The sequence below is a fragment of the Lupinus angustifolius genome, chromosome LG11, assembly GCF_001865875.1.
Source record: "Lupinus angustifolius cultivar Tanjil chromosome LG11, LupAngTanjil_v1.0, whole genome shotgun sequence".
NCBI classification, from domain to species: domain Eukaryota; kingdom Viridiplantae; phylum Streptophyta; class Magnoliopsida; order Fabales; family Fabaceae; genus Lupinus; species Lupinus angustifolius.
In genome coordinates, this window is record NC_032019.1 from 19,082,352 (window position 1) to 19,104,133 (window position 21,782).

Sequence of the window (21,782 nt, forward strand, 5' to 3'; positions counted from 1 at the left end):
AGCGGAGTGACGAGAACCACTGCAGGGTTTTCATTGGAATGAAGAAAATAAGGGTGCACATGTGGATCAAAGGAATTGGTTTGGTTTGCCATAGTTGAGAAGAGAAGGAGAAATAGTGCAGAGAGGAGGTAGTCACAAAGAGAAGAAGTGGTGGGAGATAAATGATAGCCTTAGCTCTGATACCATCTTGAGAAAGCGGAAGCCATGGAAAGAGAAGACATTCTTAGAGAAAATAATGCACTGAATTTCATTGATTGATTCAAGAGGAATGAAGAATTCCCTTTTATACAAAAGTTTCTAAAAAGGGAAAAACAAACTAAACTACAGAAATATCAGACTCCAATTTCCACAAGGAGGAATTGGCTTGATTATAAGGAAAGCCCAAACAATAAAATAAAGAAAATAGAGAGAGAGAGAGGCAAGGTACACAAGCATAGTGACAAAAGAGAAGATTTGGCTGTTCGACAAGAGAGGAAATGAATTTAATAAGTTGTGTTGGTGAAATTTGTTCACCTAAGGTCCTATTTATAGAGTTTCCAAGAGACATTATTGTTTGAAGTTCATTAAGTATAGAAGTTTATCCTTTATATCAAGGAAATCAATTTTTATATTTTTGTAATTAATTACGTAATTCAAATTTTAACCTTTTGAATATAATATAAATGAATTGATTCTCAGCATATTTGGAATTAATTGCTTGAGTTTTCACCTATTATTAGAATCGATTCTTTTAAGAAAAAATGCTGACAATCTTGTTAATATAATTGAATTTAATTTTTAATAATTTCCCCTCTTTTTGTGAGGTGATAATTGAAATCGAAATATTTAATAATAATTGAAATTAAGATCACATCCCATGTTTCTTCTTTTCGAATAATTGACAACATTTTTTATTAAATGTAAAAAATAATATCAAAATTATATAAATTAGAGATTAATTTAAGATTGTGCATTATCAATATAAAGATTTATATACAATTAATATATTATATACCTCTTACTTAAATTATTTTTTCAAAAAATAAATAATAATTAAATATAAATAATATAATTATATAAAAGTCATTCACTCCATATATTTTTTTTGTCTGTTCCGTGGACAATGTAAGCTTTAAGAGGGCCATTATAATATAATTATCTAGAGAAAAAATGTATAAGTTGATAATAGAATAAATTTTATATTATTATTATATTATTCCCTCTTCATATTTTAACACTATTTAACTTTTATATAAACATAATACAAATGAGATTAATAATATATTATTGTGTATAAATTTTTACTTTATATTATATTATCAGTCATATTTTTTATGCCTAATTATTTAACATAATATTGATATAAAATGTTCAGAGTAAACATTACCTCATTTTCCTCTCACACACTTGTAACAGGTAAAATAAGATAAAAGAAAATTGATTTTGCATAGTGCAAAATCGAGATAGACACCTCACACACCTTTTCACATCGGCGCCAGTGGCGGCGGAACCCTAACCTCCGCCAAGGTACCTTACTGAAGTTTCACTGTTTCTGCTTCATTGGGTTTTTCTTCTTTTTGCGTGTTTACAAATTATGTAGGGAATTATACTTGTGATTGGAAAATTAAAATGGATCAAAACCCAGTATTTTTTATAGTGCAAGGAGTAGATTTTATTCCACTACGATGTTCTTTGCTTTTGAAAAAGAATATTTTTTCATCTTGAAAATGATATGCAGATTTCTCTTCAGTTAAGGGCCCGTTTGTTTGTTTTTTCACAAAGAGAGTGATTATTTTGATTAAAAAATCGCTTCTGACATTTGTGCATTTGTTCGAGGTGCTGAAAAAAGCCTCAAACTCAGCTTTTTTTAGAAGCCATATTTTTTGGCTCTCAATCTTCTTTGTAGAATCACTTTCTTTTTCAACTCTGAACAACCTTAATATTTGAAATTTTTGCATAAATGATAGATAACTAGCATTGATTGCTGCGGCTAGAGAGGAAAAGGAGTAATAATGGCAGCAGTGGAAATTAAGGAGGAGAGAGAAGTTGGAGCTAAAGCAGGAGGAGAAGAAGAGGAGCAGATAGTGAATCCATGGGAAGTGTCAGCCAAAGATGGAGGCAAAATTGATTATGACAAGCTCATTGATCGATTTGGCTGCCAAAGGCTTGATCAGTCTCTGGTTGAAAGGGTTGAGCGCCTCACTTCCCGTCCGGCCCATGTCTTCCTCCGTCGTGGCGTGTTTTTCGCTCACCGGTATCACTTTCTGTTTAATTTTTTTTTTCGTTTCACTCTGGTAGTTTCTTAATGAATGTGCTATGCTTATTTGTTTTTGTGTTAATCTTTTGTTCACAATTGGAGACAGCGATTTCAATGACATTTTGGATGCATATGAACGAGGTGATAAGTTTTACTTGTATACTGGGCGAGGACCATCTTCAGAAGCTTTGCATTTGGGGCATTTGATCCCATTCATGTTTACTAAGTAAGTATTTCTCATCCTACAGGTTCAAGCAAGTCAAAATGAGGCCAAAAATCAATGTTGTTTAACAAGATGCATTTAAGGTAGTGTATGCAATTGCTAGTGTCTAACAAACTATGCTTAAAGAGAAACATAAATTTATGAATCAGTATCTTACTCCTCAGATATTCAAATTATTGTGTGACCTGTGTAAATGAAGATGAGTGATATTTGTTTCGTTAGCTAATTTTGTGCTTAAAACAACTTATAAACAAAATCTTACTACACGGGTTTTTGAAAAATAAAAGCAATTTTCCCTAATAAATAGTCAAAACCAGACATGCTTTATTGCCGCAGATCTTGACACAATGGAAAATGGCATGTAGGTACTTGCAAGATGCATTTAAGGTTCCACTGGTTATACAACTTACCGATGATGAGAAGTTCTTGTGGAAAAATCTCACCATAGAGGAAAGCCGAAGACTAGCTAGAGAAAACGCAAAAGACATCATTGCTTGTGGTTTTGACGTTTCTAAAACATTTATCTTTTCAGATTTTGATTATGTTGGCGGGTGAGTCAAATGTAAATGCAGGTTTGCCTGAATTTACATCAAGTAATGCTTTTCAGTTTTTTAGATGTTTAATAAAAATGAAATCCTTGATTAGCCAAAGTTTCAATGTTTTGTCGAAACTTTTGTCCTTTGACTTGAATTGTCCTTTCCAGTGCCTTCTACCGGAATATGGTAAATGTTGCAAAGCGTGTGACCTATAATCAGGCTGTTGGCATTTTTGGTTTCACCGGTGAAGATCATATCGGAAAAGTTAGTTTTCCACCAGTACAGGTATGACCCATTTCTGCCCATTTAGAATGTGCCTTTGTGTATTTCTATGTTATGATCTTTGTTTGCCGGAGTTTGGGCTTTTAAAGAATTGATAATAATATCTTGAGAATGTTTTGTTAAGGTTGTAGAAAGTTGCATTTAAGTGCAATCTCTCATTAGACATCAATCTCATTCAGCTATGCATCATGGTTGACAATTCTTGTCCGGTTAAGCACTTAGCAGTGCTGCCTGTGCAGCTGTGCTAAACTGAATAATATTTTTTAACTGTAAAAGATCTCGGTGTTCAAATTTTGTACTGTTTAAAATTTTTGCAATGAATATCTGGAGTTTCTAACCTTGTCTTAATTGTTGATTCTCACGGTATAAATGGATTAGGATTCATTGACACCATTATCAAACTTGGTGCACTTAAACTATATATATGCTGTTTAAGTTATTTGATATATTTAAATATTGTATTATATTGAATTTTACTGAAGTATATAAAAGAATAACATAACTTTCGTTAACCTGAAAGTTTATAGTTATGATTTACACGATGAAAACTTTAATACCACTGTGGATCTTGTGGATTATTTTTCTTAGAAAAAATTATTTAGTGGCATAACTGAACTCTTACGTTATTGTCATCAGAACCTAACATACATACTTATGTGTATGAGTGGTATGTATGTAAACTATTCCACCAGATTTTACTCTTTAGGAGCTACTCAAATCTTCTCCCTAATTATATCATTCCTATCTTATCCACCTTTGTATGCCAGCCCCACTCATCCATGGTCACATCCTCATTTATATAAACTTCATCTATTGTTCAAGATTGCAGTTCAAGTTCGGAATTCTGATCGACAAAACATTTTCCTATTCATTTGATTATTTTGATGTATACTTGGAAGCTTATATATGGAAATGATTGCATGCACTTCATTTGTTTATGCAGGCAGTTCCATCATTTCCCAGTTCATTTCCTCATCTATTTTCAGGCAAAGAGAATCTCCGTTGTTTGATTCCTTGTGCAATCGACCAGGTCTGTTGGTTTTTTTAGCCTTTTCTAGTTAGTTTTCTATTTGATTTCATTTTAATATTAACTGGTATGACACTTACTGGAAATATCTGATTACTGTGTGTTTTAACTTCTTGCTATGCTTTTCATGAATCATTTAAGTAATCATTTTTAAAGTTTTCTACTTCTGACACACACATATGGAAAGGAAAAGGAAAGTCATAAAAACACATAAAATGTTCTGCTCTTCGTACCATCTGGATTCTGTATTATCATTTTGGTCATATACTGTGTGGATAACAAATGATGTGTTATATCACCAAAGCTTTCACATGAAGAAGTCATGAAACGCTTTGTTTCTTGATTCGTCGTTTCATTTGTAGATGCAATGTGCTGAATCTGATAGACATGTTCTTAATCATAGATATCAGTTTTGGGTGTGTTTGTATTCGAAATTGGCCTTGAAAAAACTATTCTAAGGCCAAATTTGTGAATATTTGATCAGGTGGTTGCCTTAACTCATACTTATCAGGCATCCCTAACATCTTATGCTGAATTATATATTAATAAATACGTGATAGACATTATGTCATATATTAGATATATAAAACCATTATTGGGCCTATACTTAACAGCTTAAGCTTTTAGGAGAGTTGGTCTTTGAGTTGAGTCATTCAAATGGTATCAAAATCTCTATGACCAAAGTGTCAAGAGTTTCATCCATGTCACGAACACATGTATGAGTAATACCCATGCTCCAAACCCAAAAGGCTCGTGTTAGGGTGTTAGAGATATAAAAACCATTCTAGGATGCTGAATATTACAATTTACAAGTTTAGTTCTTTTTCATTTGTTCTTGTATTTTGTATTGTGACTACTCTGTTTCTTTCTATTCTTTTTTGAATTGGACTAGAGAAGACGATACACTATTAATGGAGAAGATAAGGTTTCCTAGTGCTTCACTTTGTCTTTGTATTATCAACTGCCTGAAATACGTCTTTCATGCCGTTTAAATAATAACTCTTTACTCGATCTTAATATATCCTTTCATTTTGTTCTTATAGCTTCTATATGAACCTCATGCTATTGTTGTTGGTCTTAAATAGAGTCCACGATGTATGTGCATTTTCAAATTCACCACTTCTATAATAGTTTTATTTAATGTTCAGGACCCTTATTTTAGAATGACGCGAGATGTTGCTCCTCGGATAGGATATCACAAGCCTGCCTTGATTGAGTCATCATTTTTCCCAGCATTGCAGGTATTCTGGTGTTGTAGTAAAACAACACCGTCTTATTGAATTCATCACTGCTGCTAATTTCTACATGTTTGTGTATATATGTTGAAATCCGTCTGTTTGCATATATGTTTCTGCCATTTTTGTGTGTGCATGTCTACTAGAATTCATAAACTTGATCGCAGAGGCAAAATTATTTTCTTATTCGAAGTTCAAACCACTGCATTTTACAGTAGTATATATTGTAAATATTTGAGTTAATAATGAATGTACCAAGATTGTAAGAGACGTCCAATCATTGTTTAAATCTCATCAGAGGAGTGCACAAATACAGAGCTCTGCATTCTATAACAAACTGAATGTAATATCTAGGATTTGAAATTTTTATGTAGGTCTTAATCCTTGCACAATGTTTGTGCAAAACTAAATTGAAATTTGAATACTTGCAGGGAGAGAATGGAAAAATGTCTGCCAGTGATCCCAATTCTGCAATATACGTGACTGATTCTGCAAAAGAAATTAAGACTAAGGTTTGTCTATGGAATCACACATTTTATAAAATGTGTTTTTATTGTGTTTGCATTAATTATATTTAATTCTGTAGAAATACTTTCTCCGTCACAAAATTTAGTCATACAATATCTTTACTAAGCACTTTTGTTTTTAAGAAAATTGCTTTTTTGTTATGGAATCATGGGTGTTGTACTGATTAACACCAACGATTCTGTGTATATGGAAGATATAAAAGGGTGCCCCTCACTATGTCTTGAAATTTGAATGTATTTTTGATGACTTTTAGACCTCTTGGTAGTGGGATATACATGGAGAAGTGTAGGAAGGGAAGCAGTGGATCAGTCATCAGTTCACCCATGCAATTGGGATAAAATAAGAATGTGGAGCAAAACAGAATGCTAATGTGGCAATGAGAGAGAAAGAAGAGTCATGGGTGTAGGGTTAGAAGAGGATTATATATACAGGGAGGAAGTTGAGAGGCATGAAATTATTACAAACTCTGATGTGCGTGGGTATCTGCAGGTAAACAGGTATGCATTCTCTGGTGGGCAAGATTCTGTAGAGAAACATCGGCAATTAGGGGCAAATCTTGAGGTAAGGAGTTTCTTCTTATTGCTTTTATTTTGATGAGTATTATGTGTAAGTTCACATATACACATACTATGTGGGGCCAAACCTATATTTCATGTGTCATTTTCATCTGAAAGCGTATGCTGAGGATTATGCTTACTAGAGTTGTCACCTAGCCCTAATTTTGGCTGTTTAATCCTTCATATTTTTATTTCTTATTTAAGTCAATTACAATATACACCATAGATATGTAATTACTCATTATTTTATCCGCTATTTCCCCAATCTATTCATTTTTCTTTCTTTGATGCTCTTCACCCATTATCTCTAGTTCTAGTAGTTTAAGAATATTCACATCTTTTATCATTATCCAGGTAGATATACCAATCAAATACCTTTCTTTTTTCCTGGACGATGATGTTGAACTTGAACACATTAAGAAGGTCAGTCTTTTTTTTATCTTTTTAAATTGAAAGTCTGGATATCCGAAATTGCTTTTATAAGAAGCACAAGAAGGCTTGTCTAGTTTCTTCTCAAGCTGGTTGTGTCATTCTCTCAGGAATATGGAGCTGGACGCATGCTAACCGGTGAGGTGAAGCAGCGCCTAGTCGAAGTCTTGACAGAACTAGTGGAGAGACATCGTAGGGCTCGGGCTTCTGTGACTGATGAGGTTTGCATTCTCCACTACGCATTGTTTAGCATAGATGTTCATGTCGTAAACTGAAGTAAATAAATAACATGATCCCACTGAATTGAGGTCCTAATTGTTAGTTACATGATTAAGAAGCACTGGTACAGCTTAGATAAACCTTAATGTAGGGATTTCTTGCTAGTTGATTAACAATTATTGTTTATTGAATACATGTCGGGAGACAAATAAGTATGTAATTATTACAGAGTGACTTTTGGTTTTTCTGAAGAATTGAAAAATAATTAAGTTCTTATTATGCTTTTGTTAGATTTGTCCCTCCCTGGACTCTACAGTAATAGGACCTAAGTACACTGAACTGCTCTTTTTGCATATATATTCTTTCCTTATAAGTTAGATTTCCTTTCAATTGTTTTCGACTAACAAGGTCCTAAGCTCAGTAGTTTTTAGCTCTTCAATGGTGGGAATTGGAATGGTGAAGAAAAGTTGTCTCATACTCATGTTCATTTCCCTTAAATCTGAAATAAATTAGTGTTTGATGTACCAATTAGGCAATTAAAGTGTTTTAACACTTTCCTTTTCAGCTCGGCTAGTGTTGTTGAGTTTAGATAATGTCTTTTTTAAGAGTTCTATTGGTGTGGAGTTTGAACATCTTTAAAATTAGCTTAGTTGAAGTTTGAATTTATTTATATATATTGTGCAAAAGTTAACAGCTTTTTCCTAAATTACTTTCAGATGGTGGATGCATTTATGGCTGTTAGACCACTTCCCCACATGTTTGCCTGAAGGAGTCATCTTATAAACTATTCCCCCCCCCCTCAAATTATGACTGTAACAGGATTTGATTCGTTTAATTTAAAAATCAGTTTTATGTTGACATTTTCTGTACTGCAATTCTGTCATTATAGACAATATCTGCTTATTTGAAGAATGGTTTTCTTGTATTAATTGCTCATTGGATTCTTAATGTGGAGCCATAATGGATTATACAATGAATTTATGTTTGGCAATTAGAACTGCAGTGGTAAATTTTGAGTGAATATTTCCTACTTGTATTCAAGTTTACTCTCATTTGTTGTGAAACAATCTAAGTGCTGCAGAAATGGGTGTATTTGAGACATTATATAAGTAAGCATAATGTTGATTAAGTTTCTTTGATCTCAGCCTCTCTTGAATTACTTGTATAGTTTCCTAGATTCATCTTTTTACATGGTAGGACCAATACATGCTGGTCTCATTGCCTAAAAGCACCAAACTCCAAACTGACCTCTATATATATATATATATATATATATATATTATTTTACATTCTTTTGAAGGATTCTAGTGCTTAAAATCCCCTTATGATAAGGTTAAACCTTAGCAAAGGAGTGTTGATGTAATTCACTTTAACAAATTCTGTTGTGAGGGGAGTTTTATTTATGTGATAAAAAGAGGCTTTGACTTGATTCAATTGCCAAGTTGTTACCGTGTCTTAACACTGAAGTTTTTGGCAATGAAATTATAGTCATATTTGCATGAAATATCAATAAATGAAACGTATCTCCATTAGCTATGTTAGAAGAAGTCTTATACTACTTGCATCAATTCTCCTAGTACCACATACATATTAACACATGTATATATTCCACTTAATATCACTTGATTTTAAGATAAATTCTAAATTATATCAATGTCTATACCCTATACCTCATATCCATTATTACTTCACTGTCACCAGAAACAACTCTGCCTAAGAAAAAACAGTTTGACTTTTGCTCTAACAAAAAGCTACTCTGTTATACATAATCATACCAATTAAGTCACCCAAAGGATCAACAAACACATATCACAAGGAGGCCAATTCATATATCAATCTGCCAAAGAAATATCAAATTCCCTACACTATTGAACCATAGAAGTGAAAACTTTAATTAAATCCAACACATGCAACATACCAAAGTTCTCATTCATTCCTAAAATTATAAGTATTTCGAGCCAACCATAATGACCAAATTACCGAGAATCAAGTCATCATCCCAAATCTGCGTTGTTTTTTATTTTGAAAGAGACATATGGTATTTATGAAAATTTCAATGGGAGACACTATATTTATGAACCGAACACCAATCCACATTGCCACTAAATTTCAAATAATCATTGACCGGCTACAACTATAAAACACATGGCCAACACTTTTTGGCTCAATGTCACAAAAGGAACACATCAAAATTGGTTTTTCACAAGATTATATTTTGTAGTTAATATACTCAAAAAACAAAAAAACTGCTATAAATTAAAAACCAATAATTTTGTTGGAGCTTTAACATTCTACAAATGCTTGAATATTAGTCTGATAGTCTCTCCTTTATTAATTTGCAAAGAACTAATTTAAAGATTTGACAACAATCAAGAATATGAAGACTTTGTTGAGAACATTCCACAACCGTCCATCTCTAAGCATCCACTCTTCCTTTAGTAAGAACTATATCATGCGATAGAATAAAAAACTCATGCATGGAATCTCTTTCCCAATTGAAGAGCTCCTTTAACCAAGACCCACAATCATATATAAACTTATATTTATCCATAAATATAACATAAACAGAGGGAAAAATATCCTTAAATGATTGAACACCCCACCACACTTCCTCCCAAACAAAGCATTACTTTCACAAACCAACCTTCTTAGTCACATAAGAAGGAAAAAACTAGTGCTCATATCCACCCCATAGAACTATTTGCAAAAAATGAATCCCTCCTCACTGTCAATTGAGCATTATCAAAGCTATCATATCTAACACGAAGAACTCTTGCACATAATGTCTATGTTTCTATAAATAATCGTCATCTTCATTTGGATAAAAGAGATAAGTACAAACAATTCAAATCCTTAATCCCTAAATCACTCTCCTCTTTGCCTCCACCATAGTATCATCTCATATTGCAACAAAGATATATATGACACACCATAGCTCAAAATTGTATCCAACAAATAGCAACAACGCTTTATAAGGACATTCAATCCCTCAACTACCACCAAATATTTAAAACCATTCTAATATTCTAAAATAAAATATATAAAAATTAAATATTTAGTATCATACAATAATAATGTAGGCCGAAATGGTTGTAGATATACTAGTAAAAATAAACAAATTTTTTTATTAGTTATGGTATATTACTTTTATTTAAATAGATATATAAAATTATTTTCTATAACTGTTAAAATATTCTTGATATATAAAAACGAAACGAAGCTGAGATGCGGAGGTTTAAAAGAGGTTTGGAATTAGGTTCGGAAAGCCGTTGGTTCTTATTTGTGTATCGTAATCCCGTTTTTTGAGTTTCCCTCTCTCCCTCCCTTGGATTTGGATCAGAGAAAGAATTGAAAGAGAAATAAATCATGGAAGGTAATGCTACAATTCTTCTCTCTTCTTCGTTTTCTATCTATAGCTATGTCATAGGGTTAGGGTTTTGATAATTACGTTCCTTCACTAGATTCAATTACTAACTGAACAAACCTCCATTTCTATATTCAAATCTGATTTTAATTGGTTCGAAGCTGCAGGTGATGAATCAAAGAGAGGAAAAACTATGAATCGAGATTCCGTTGGAATTTCTCATAAGAAAATGCTAACTAACATAACCAACAACATAAAGGAGCAGCAGCAAAAGTCGCCGTTAAATCAACAATCGAAGCAGAAATTTGCAACTCTTTCTGCGAATGCCGACATCTCTACTGATCAGCTTCTCAAGGTATATTATCGGTTTATGGAAAACTATGTTAATTTTGCTTTCGAATTGACTTAATTGCACTCGACATCTTTCTTGAAATTGAGTTACCATTGAGCCTACATCTTGTGTGTAGACATAATTGAAATTACACTAATCTTACTCTAAAGGAGTGTTTGAGTGTAGCTTTTGAAATAGGAGGAGTATGAGTGTAGTTAAGTTAAACCTCGGGGATAGTGTAATTTCCCATTATATATTGGCATCTCGCAATTTCTATTTATTTTTCGCATTAGTTTAATGCTGTATGGGTTGATTGTTTTGCAGGAAAATGCACTGTTGATGCAGCTTCTAGCTAATAGAAAGTAATCCTTTTTGTAATTTTTGGTCTATTTTTCTGTCTTCTTCATGTGCTCATCTAGCCCAATGTTATTATGTTGGAATTAGTTTTCATGTACTGGAGTTTCTTCAACTTTTGTTGACAGTGTGGTTATAGAATCATGTAAAGCAGAGCTGCAAAAGTCTCAAACCAAATTTCAGAAACTGCAGAAGCAAAATTCGGAACTTGCCCTGACAAATAGTCGAATGCTGGCGGTACTGTCCAAATGTTTTAATGGTCAAATTTTTTACTCTTGTTGATTTGGTAAATAATTTTGTGTTTTAAAAGTTAATCCTGCAATGGCTGACGTATGTTGCTTTAATCTGTTTGTGCAATGAAGGAACTTAATTCAAGTCGACAGAGGGTAAGTCTTGAATTGTTAAGCTTTGGTGCATATGTTAGATTTCTGCTTTCATTTTTTATTTTATGTTGTATTAAGTGACATTGAATTTTTGCCAATCCAGCTGAGGGAACTTCAATATGAACTAGTAATAAAAAATGGCATACTCAAAGCTATGAAATTAGAATTGATGGTCAGTTTAACTCAACTCCAAGCTGATGAATTACAATGAGAAAGTCAGAAAGGCTTAATTATATATAATTTTCTTTTGCTAGGCTAAAGAGCACACAGAAAAATTGAAGCATGTAATTGATGCAAATGAGGTACTTTTTAAGATTTCCCTTGTAAGTTTCTTCCGCTAGTTGGTCTTCACTCCTAGCACACTGTGACAATTTCCCCTCTTCTGAACTACTGTTAGGTAGGAGCATCTCAGAGAAAACAGCCAGATGAAGATGACATGGGGGATAATCCTTGCCACACAAAAAGGAAGAGAGTGTCCAAATCTCAATGTAATTAGTGTACTGAACCTATTTTATGTCTGTATTTATGCACACAAACTTAGTGTAGATATCTTTAAATAAATTTCTCTCATGCAGCTTCTGCACCTGCTGTCAAACACGTCAAATCCACAGGAATGGTTGATAACCAGAGGTATGAGTTTGAATTTACTGATTAGACTGGACTGATGTCTGAACTATGAAGTTGTGATCTGGGCTACTTAGGAACAAGGCGGCTTATATATCTCCCTTAATATGCAAACAGATATTCTTTGAGAAGGCAATCGAAAGCTGAAAAACCAAGTCCAGCAGAAGAATTCTTTGAAGTAGATGAAATCAGATATAATGTCATGCATCCGCAAGAATGTTTGGCAAATGAAATTGAACAAACATCATTTCCATCCAGAGTTCATGAAGAAGCCAGAGAAGATACTGAATGTAATGCTACACAACTTAATCTCTTTTTGTTATTTTCTCATTGTTATCAATCCTTTAAACATATTGTCTGCATGCAGCTTCAGGACCCACTAACAGTGAACAAGTCCGTGCCAAAAAGAATATAGAAAAGAAAAGGTATGCTCTTATATACCTATACTTTCTGACTGGATTTGAATATTTGTATTGGAAAACTGTAAGCAGTTAAGAGAATTAAAAGCCTGTTATGTCTTTGTGAACTATTTACAGACATAGTTTTAGAAGGCAATCTGCCAGGTTCAAACCTGAGAACCTAGAACCAACTGAAGACTCCTTTAAGATAGATGATGCAAAATTTGCTATCTCCCATTTATGTGATGATATGTCGGAAAAAAGTGGTCCAACAACATCGAGTTTAACTTCTGGAGAAGTAAACAATGCCTGTAAGTCTGATCCTTGGGAAATTCGAAGATCATCTGTTGGAAGACCAGTGCGTCAATCAGTTGTAAAGATTCAATCTTACAAGGAAGTTCCGCTTAACGTGAAGATGCGCAGACCTGCTTAAGCCAATTTTATATAAGGTTCTTTCTCACTGAACTATCATAAATTTTATAGAGAAAAATGGCTGGAAGCTTGAAGCATGTCCTACTTTTTAATGCCATACTCCATAGTGCATTGCATGGCTATAGGGTTCTATTGATTTCTTTAATAGTTTCTTGTTTAGAGCTATGCATAGTAGAAAACTAATGGAATTTCTATTGTCACCTTTAATCCTTTATATGATATCATTTGATTAGCTTACTAACATAATCTTATATTTTTGGGTGGTCTTCACTTCATTGTTAGGCGGATATAAAAAATGCAGCCTACTTGGGAACAAACCCTTATATTGATTGCAATTTGCAAAGGTCTGGTTGCTGTTGTAGCTATGTTTGAACCAAAAAACATTGGTTCTTCCATGTTTTAGTTGTCAAATATAAACTTGAAACTTTCACTAGAGAATGATTATTTTATTTAATAAGGTAAAGGTGTTACATGTTGTATCAAAAATGGAATTATGTTGATCTTGCTTGATATATCTAATAATTGTATAACATAATCTTTCTAATTTTAAAAATCACAATTAAATTTTTATCTGTAAATTAAACTGCAAAAGATGCACCCAGCACTGTGTTTGTTGTGTGTGAATTAGTTGGCACTGTGTACTTTAAGTGAAGTTTATATAATTTACCTAACTAACACAACTAGTGTCCCTCACTTTGTGTTGCTCTTTATGTCAAATTGTGGTAATTGGTCTAAAGAAAATACAATTAATTTACAAAATTAGATTTTATGGACCTGAACTTGGAAATATTTTTTATTATAAAACATGTCTTTTATTTGCTAGAATGCCAAAAATATATCTAAATCATGATGGTACTGAAGCTTTTTTGCTGAATGTAAACCAATCATCTACTCCTCTCTAGTTTGTTCTTCTATTTGGTTGACCATATCTAGAAAAAAATTACTTCAACTAATACCTTTTTTAATGAATTTTGGAATACTTTTATAATTTGAGATAGCACGTTGTGAAAACAGATGGGAAGACAAGTTTAGTTTATAAAAAAACATACGACAAAAGAAGCAAAAGGTAACATGTTAAAAAATATGGGTTGATTTATTTTTTCAGTTTATAAACTCACTTATCACAACCCCATAAATTGTATTAAGATCTAAACTAAATACATTAACTATACTGAAAATTTTATAATCTCACATCTTATTCAGTTCAGTTAGATATTTTTTACCCTAGTTACTCTCTTTTTTGTGCAAATGCTATTAAATACGATGTGTATCTCACTATCCCTATGTGACTTCTAGTGTATTTCAAGTTAATTCTATCCATCTCCATCTTGATATTCTGTTCTTAATAAATTTAGGCTCTAGCAGATATGCAAGTTTATCATTTCTTTACGTTTCCTAGAATTCACTTTTCCCTACACATAATACTTTTTGTTTATTAACATTGCTCAGGTTAAGATTCATCCAATTTATTGTTCCTAATCCTAGCCAATTACATTTATTAGTTTCACTGTCAGTAAAATTCATGTTTACATTTGACACCTACAATTTTCAGTTCTTCAACTTTCATAGCACTTGACATATTTTTTGCTTAATCCCCAGTACTTATATATTTTTGCGCATTATGAATTAAAAGAAGAATCACATTCTAGATTGAGAATTAGAATAAGATCTTTTCCAAAATATAGAGAAATCTTCCCATACACAACTATTTGAAATCAGAATAACTACATCAGTTTGCATATGAGTGATTTAGAATCCACAACACAAACAAGAAAAATCATATGTCCCAGTACAAAGTATGCTCTACATATTTTATTTAACTGTGATCAAGGTACAAGTTTTCAACATTAAAGCCTTCAATGAAGAACCTAACACAAATTTCTTACTTACATTTCAATGGCAAAAGAATCTACACTTCATGCATAAATACAAAGCAACTCTACAACAATAGGAAGCAAAAATGCTCCTACCAAGAAATAAGAACCCTAATAAAATAACTTATTCATTTCTTCATTGATAGTCATACAAGAGGCAACATCATACAACTTAGAACATCCTAGAAATATAAATACTAGTTTATAATAGTATTAACAATTATTTAATGCCTAATAACTATATCAATATCAGCATCATGTGCTTCAAGAAAGTCAAGATCATTGTTATTGCCGACTTTTGAGGTCTATCATGTAAAGTTTCTCCCTTTTCACTTCTGTCTTTTCCATTTGATGGAGAGATATTAATTGGCAATAAACCTATATCAATAAATTTAAATTCAACATGTCAAAACTAAGTTATAGAAAATTAAAGATAACCCAAATATTTGATATAATAATACTTGATAATCTTAGCTCATATAGTAGTGTAGGTGAAACTTATAGTTATAGTTAGTCCATCCAATTTGTTGATTAACAAAATCATAGACAACAGTTTTGTCTTTCAATATAATGTCGGCCAGAAAAGATGTATTATTGTAAGTATCATAATCTTAAAGAAGAGATAACATGAACACTAACAAAATAAATAAGAATAGTACTTTTAAATGAGTTTTAAGATTTAACTATTTTTAGTTGAATTTCAATCATACGCAAAAGTCTTTAAATACAGTTTAGAAAAGTTTTGATTGATTCATAATGATATCAAAATCTTTTTCTATTGGCAAATTCTTATTTTACTCCATAGAATTGTTGATTTTTCTTTATTCAAAAAAATGGCAGAATTATCCAGAACATTTTTAGTGCAAGATCCTTCATTGATTATGTTCAACAAATACATGTCATTAAGAAAAAATAACTTAAAAGTAAAGTAAAAGAGTATAAAGAGTATTAATTACCCATTTGAGTAGGATCAATGGTTCCCTGAATAGGGAGGTTGACAACACTAGACAGTAGCATTCTTCGATGCCTTTGCATGTCCATCTCCCTAAGTTTACTGAGCATAAACAGAATTCGTTACCCAGCTTGAATAGGATCTGAGGTTCCGTGAACCAGGAGGCTGACAATATGGGATTGTGACATTCTTCGATGGATAAAATAACTTATTCATTTCTTCATTGATAGTCATACAAGAGGCAACATCATACAACTTAGAACATCCTAGAAATATAAATACTAGTTTATAATAGTATTAACAATTATTTAATGCCTAATAACTATATCAATATCAGCATCATGTGCTTCAAGAAAGTCAAGATCATTGTTATTGCCGACTTTTGAGGTCTATCATGTAAAGTTTCTCCCTTTTCACTTCTGTCTTTTCCATTTGATGGAGAGATATTAATTGGCAATAAACCTATATCAATAAATTTAAATTCAACATGTCAAAACTAAGTTATAGAAAATTAAAGATAACCCAAATATTTGATATAATAATACTTGATAATCTTAGCTCATATAGTAGTGTAGGTGAAACTTATAGTTATAGTTAGTCCATCCAATTTGTTGATTAACAAAATCATAGACAACAGTTTTGTCTTTCAATATAATGTCGGCCAGAAAAGATGTATTATTGTAAGTATCATAATCTTAAAGAAGAGATAACATGAACACTAACAAAATAAATAAGAATAGTACTTTTAAATGAGTTTTAAGATTTAACTATTTTTAGTTGAATTTCAATCATACGCAAAAGTCTTTAAATACAGTTTAGAAAAGTTTTGATTGATTCATAATGATATCAAAATCTTTTTCTATTGGCAAATTCTTATTTTACTCCATAGAATTGTTGATTTTTCTTTATTCAAAAAAATGGCAGAATTATCCAGAACATTTTTAGTGCAAGATCCTTCATTGATTATGTTCAACAAATACATGTCATTAAGAAAAAATAACTTAAAAGTAAAGTAAAAGAGTATAAAGAGTATTAATTACCCATTTGAGTAGGATCAATGGTTCCCTGAATAGGGAGGTTGACAACACTAGACAGTAGCATTCTTCGATGCCTTTGCATGTCCATCTCCCTAAGTTTACTGAGCATAAACAGAATTCGTTACCCAGCTTGAATAGGATCTGAGGTTCCGTGAACCAGGAGGCTGACAATATGGGATTGTGACATTCTTCGATGGCTTTTCATGTCCATTTCTCTAAGCTTACTAAGCTCCATTCCATGGTTGGGAAATGAACGTTTCAGCGTTAGAGAGGTGGGAGCAGCAGAAACTAGCATGAAGAATACCAACAAGGATAGAAAAACAGCCAGCATTGATGCAAAGGAGGGGTTAACAGTTGAGTATGCCATTGCCATGCTTCTTCTTAGAGGAGTATCAATCTGTTACAGAGACAAGAGTTGTTATACAAAGGAGAAACAAACATAGATTAAACATAAAGGAGAAACAAGAAAGGGAGGGAAAGCAGAAAATAACCTTCAAATTCTTCTGAGTTCTGAGATTAATTGTGTAGAGTGAAGAACTTGAAATGTCTATTTATACAACAAATTTGCTTAACCCGATGGTTTCCTTCCCCAAATGGATGATCCTTTGAAAAAATAAAATGCCACCATTTTTGGAAGGAAAAGCAAAAGTAGTTGAATTGCTGGAATATCACTATGGAATGCAAAAATAGGATAAATGCTCTTTTCAGCGTTAGAGATGTGGGAGCCGCAGAAACTAGCATGAAGAACACTAGCGAGGAGAGAAAAGCACACAGGAGGAGACTAAAGGAGGGGTTCACATTTGAGTATGCCATGCTACCTCCCATGAGGGGTACCAATCTATTACAAAGATAAGATTTTTTTGGTATTATTAAGGATATCCTCTCATCCCACCGATAAGGAATTAATCCCTTTCGGAGTGCATATTTACCCCTTACAACAAGTATCGCTTTCAGAAATCGAATCATTAACCTTTGGATCATCTTAGAAATTTAATAAGACCTTAGTATACTAGACTAATACCTTATAAATAGATAACATAGAGATAAGATTTGTGATACAGTTCTAATAACTATCACACTATCTACCCAGTAATACTATTCAAACATAGATTAAACATAAAGGAGAAACTAGAAAGTGGGGCAGAACAGAGAAGAACATTGAAATCCCTCTAAGATTAAATGTGTGGAGTATAGAACTTGAAACCCCTCTGAGATGTACATTTATACAACAAGAGGGGCAACATTGAGGGATGATGGATTGCTTAACCGAGTGTCTCTCTTCTCCAAATGGATGATACATTGAAAAAGAAGATTCCAACATTTATGGAAAAAGGGAAAAGCAAAAGTAGAATTGACGGGCACGTTACTAGAATACAATAGTGAAATGCAAAAAGAGCATAAAGGTGAAGTTCATGAACTTAGTGTTGTTTTTGTTGTCTTCACTATCCTAGTAATTCAGACAGAGACAGGGCACAAGAGAGAGATAATGAGTTCTAATGTAACTCAACTATAACATAGCTAATTCTCGAACTGTATCTTGTCTATGTACCAAAAAAATTAATTCTCAAAGTATATCTTGTATCTAAATCATGTTATTCTGAAGCTATGATATTAAAGTAAAAAAAATCAACATTTAATTTTTTCAATTCATATATCATATTTTTTTGTTAGTCTAGAACATAATTTAAAACACCGTATGAAATAGCATATCTTCATCCGATCTAAGTATCCATTTTAAATATTAATTCTTTAGTATAACATTTTGAATATTCTTATGAAAATTACATATTTTAATTAATAAGTTTGTAAGTATAAAGTTTTTAATATTTATAACACATTATTTACTATTAATTTATATTACTTTTATTTGACATGTTAATAATGATTAATATATAAATATTAAATGATGTATCGACAATATAAAAAATAGTTACATTTTTAGGATACATATTAAATCTTTAATTAGTATTATTTATTTCAAAAAATATGTATGTGTTTATAAAACTACATTCGTTATTATGATTCACATATTTTCTTTTACCATTTTATGTTAATTAATGAGTAAATATGATATAAATGAAAATAATATATACCAATGGTAAATATATACTAACAGTAGTACTATATAGCTATTAATCTCAATTCGAACCAAATCATATAAAACAAATGATTTAATAGAATATTATTCTGACAGTGTAAGTGTTTTTTATACTGTCATTAAATTATCCACCATTGATAATTATTATTGACTTTCAAACAAAAATAACATAAATTAATAAATTAATAGTAAATAATGTATTAATAATATAAAAAACTTTACATTATTGATACATAGATTTTAAACTCTAAAAAAAATTTCTAAAATCAACATGGGCATTATTGATGGTTGATAGATTGATTAACTGAGTGGCATTCTTACCCAAACGGATGATACATTGAAAAAGAAGATTCCACCATTTTTGGAAAAAGGGAAAAGCAAAAGTTGATTAGCTGGAATATCACAAGGTAATGCAAAAATAGTATAAAGGGTTATGTTTCATGAACTTAGTGTTGATGTTGTTGCCATTACCATCTTAGTAATTCAGAGAGAGACATGGCGCAAGAGAGATAAAAAGTTGTCACCTGCATGTTTGCATCTTTTTTCAAAGGAGATCCTTACCCAATCTAAGTATCCACTTTAAATATTAATTCTTTCTTATAACAAAATTTTTAATATTCTATGATAATTAAGTACTTTAAATTAATAGATAAATGTTTCTAAAATTACCTTCATTATTATGTTTCACATATTTTCTTTTTACATTTTATGTTATTTAATGAGTATTATAGTAATAGAATCATAATTAGAAAGGGAAATAGTCTATATACTAACAATGTAAGAATTTTTACATTGTTAATATATTAATCATTGTGTTAATGACTCATAAGTTAAATAAAAATAGTTGATTGATAATATTAACCATGTAAAAAAATTAAACTATCATTGCAAAGATATTAATCTCAATTAGAAAACGAGAACAAAATCGTATAAAAAGGTCTAAAATCAAAATTTAAAAAATTCCTACAAAAAAGGCTAGAGGTAATATTATTTAACAAAAATAAAAGGCTAATCTTAAGCGTTAACATATTGAACAATACAAAATTGCTTTTAACTTTAATGTTAGATAATGTTAGACAATAGGGTATTGTTCATAACTTATTAGACATATTTTAGTTTTTTCTTTCAGTCAACAAGTTAGTGAAATTAAAAATTATAACTTTCATATTAGTTAGATAGATTACATTGCTAAATTTCATATTTTTCAGAGTCCAATATATTTTTTAATTTTTAGTCACATTTTTAATGCACCTTGAATGATTTTATATTTTTTTAATTTTTAATCACATTTTGTACGGAGATCATTCAGTCCAATATAATTTTTTTGGACCTAGGAATTACTGCATAATCTCATTAATCTGGTTTCTTTCCACTGCCTATTTTGCTTTTATTAAATATTTCATGGATCTTTTGTTTAAGGGATGGATAATGTAAGGATTGTGAACTATGGAGTTGTTACTTGTTTGCAAATGTTCAAAATGTATGTGCAGACTTCCCAAGGTGTTCAAAATGTTACTTGCTATATTACTGCACTTTTTTGTCTTTGAATTCCATTTGCTATTATTTTCACCAATAACGTGAGTTGGAAAACAGATGTAACAACTAACAAGTACGTATACTTTGTACATTATTATACGTAAGAGAATGTACAAAGTATTTAAATCATATGCAAGAGAATGAGTGAGATAAGGTAAGATTTACTTCCAACATTCTCATTCGTAGAAATTTGTTGGATCAGACGAATGATTACCTTAACCCATAACAACAAAAAAAAAGTTAAATTTTGAGTCTAAAATTTCATCTCAAAACTAATTAACAATAAAAAAAAATAATCCAATAAATATTTAAATTATTTCTGAGATAATAAAGTAGGGGTGTGACTCACTTCCCAACACACTAAACTATCAGGTGTTGCAAGAAGTTATCTAAATCTGTACCCGCTTAGAAGTTAGAACTATCAGTTATTTCAGAATTACTTTACTTTATTTTTACGGACATATAGGAATGATGGGTGAATATAGATAAAAAGAGCATATAGTAATTATGGGTGAATATAGATAAAAAGTTTTTTGCTACATGAGTATAAATGTTTTTGGGCACATGAGGTATAGATAATTTGTGGATCCAAAATAGTTGAAAAGATACAAAGTGATAGAGATATTTAAGGCACCTATGGATATGTGGTACCACTTAATTAGAGGTTTATTCAATAAGCTTTTATGCAATAAAGGTAAAAAAATAAATTTCTTGAAATTTTCAAATATTTTATAATATAAACTTATATAATAAAAATGTCATAATTTCAATAAGCTTTTGGCAGAGATAGATTAACTCTTTCAAATTATTCCAAGAAAGACACTTTTTACCCTCTTAAAAAGTATTATTTCCAGAATCAAAGGCGATGCTTATTATCTCCTATTACAAACAATTGGTTCCACTCAACCCCATATGTTATCTTAAGGTTAGACATAATTGGAGATGCCTTCGAGTAAGACAATTCTATAAAGTTGGAGCTTAGTTTATATTTCAGTCTTATCTTGTCCACATTTTAGAAGACCCTTGATGCAACAAAACAATTGTTACTTAGTGACCAAGATGTCACAAGTTTAAATCTTGGAAACGGTCTTTCCAGTTATAGTGATAAGACTACATACATCTACTCT

General features: G+C 31.4%; 2 protein-coding genes and 2 long non-coding RNA genes across 6 annotated transcripts; 3 read left to right on the plus strand and 1 right to left on the minus strand.

Annotated features, from left to right (window-relative positions):
• On the plus strand, positions 1,383-8,286 carry LOC109361194 (tryptophan--tRNA ligase, cytoplasmic). Of its 2 annotated transcripts, none has more exons than XM_019606565.1 (12): positions 1,383-1,506; positions 1,974-2,233; positions 2,343-2,462; positions 2,825-3,010; positions 3,163-3,280; positions 4,221-4,307; positions 5,453-5,545; positions 5,971-6,051; positions 6,557-6,628; positions 6,979-7,047; positions 7,164-7,274; positions 7,989-8,286. In XM_019606565.1, exons 2-12 carry the CDS (start codon positions 1,992-1,994, stop codon positions 8,037-8,039), a joined length of 1,230 nt encoding a protein of 409 aa, XP_019462110.1. In that variant the 5' UTR covers positions 1,383-1,506; positions 1,974-1,991; the 3' UTR covers positions 8,040-8,286. The 2 variants fall into 2 exon arrangements, with proteins under 2 accessions (XP_019462110.1, XP_019462109.1); XM_019606564.1 differs by having other exon boundaries at positions 1,386-1,506; positions 1,947-2,233.
• On the plus strand, positions 10,512-13,435 carry LOC109359343 (shugoshin-1-like). Of its 2 annotated transcripts, none has more exons than XM_019603967.1 (13): positions 10,512-10,645; positions 10,804-10,991; positions 11,292-11,329; positions 11,450-11,558; positions 11,684-11,707; positions 11,808-11,876; positions 11,959-12,006; positions 12,102-12,192; positions 12,280-12,334; positions 12,446-12,623; positions 12,695-12,753; positions 12,865-13,175; positions 13,419-13,435. In XM_019603967.1, exons 1-12 carry the CDS (start codon positions 10,639-10,641, stop codon positions 13,157-13,159), a joined length of 1,161 nt encoding a protein of 386 aa, XP_019459512.1. In that variant the 5' UTR covers positions 10,512-10,638; the 3' UTR covers positions 13,160-13,175; positions 13,419-13,435. The 2 variants fall into 2 exon arrangements, with proteins under 2 accessions (XP_019459512.1, XP_019459513.1); XM_019603968.1 differs by having other exon boundaries at positions 12,446-12,618; positions 12,696-12,753.
• Positions 15,021-16,527, minus strand: LOC109360539. Its single transcript, XR_002109181.1, has 2 exons — positions 16,193-16,527; positions 15,021-15,214 (listed from the first exon to the last, which is right to left on the minus strand). It is a non-coding gene; the product is annotated as an uncharacterized LOC109360539 (long non-coding RNA).
• Positions 17,029-18,406, plus strand: LOC109360540. The gene is made up of 2 exons (XR_002109182.1): positions 17,029-17,117; positions 17,242-18,406. It is a non-coding gene; the product is annotated as an uncharacterized LOC109360540 (long non-coding RNA).

Coding starts and splice junctions, on each gene's coding strand:
- LOC109359343 (XM_019603967.1), top strand. Junction 11,559..11,683: donor CAAATAGTCGAATGCTGGCG/GTACTGTCCAAA, acceptor TGTGCAATGAAG/GAACTTAATTCAAGTCGACA. Junction 12,193..12,279: donor GAGAGTGTCCAAATCTCAAT/GTAATTAGTGTA, acceptor TCTCTCATGCAG/CTTCTGCACCTGCTGTCAAA.
- LOC109361194 (XM_019606565.1), top strand. CDS start 1,992: ATGGCAGCAGTGGAAATTAAGGAGGAGAGAGAAGTTGGAGCTAAAGCA. Junction 3,011..3,162: donor GATTTTGATTATGTTGGCGG/GTGAGTCAAATG, acceptor TGTCCTTTCCAG/TGCCTTCTACCGGAATATGG. Junction 6,052..6,556: donor CAAAAGAAATTAAGACTAAG/GTTTGTCTATGG, acceptor GGGTATCTGCAG/GTAAACAGGTATGCATTCTC.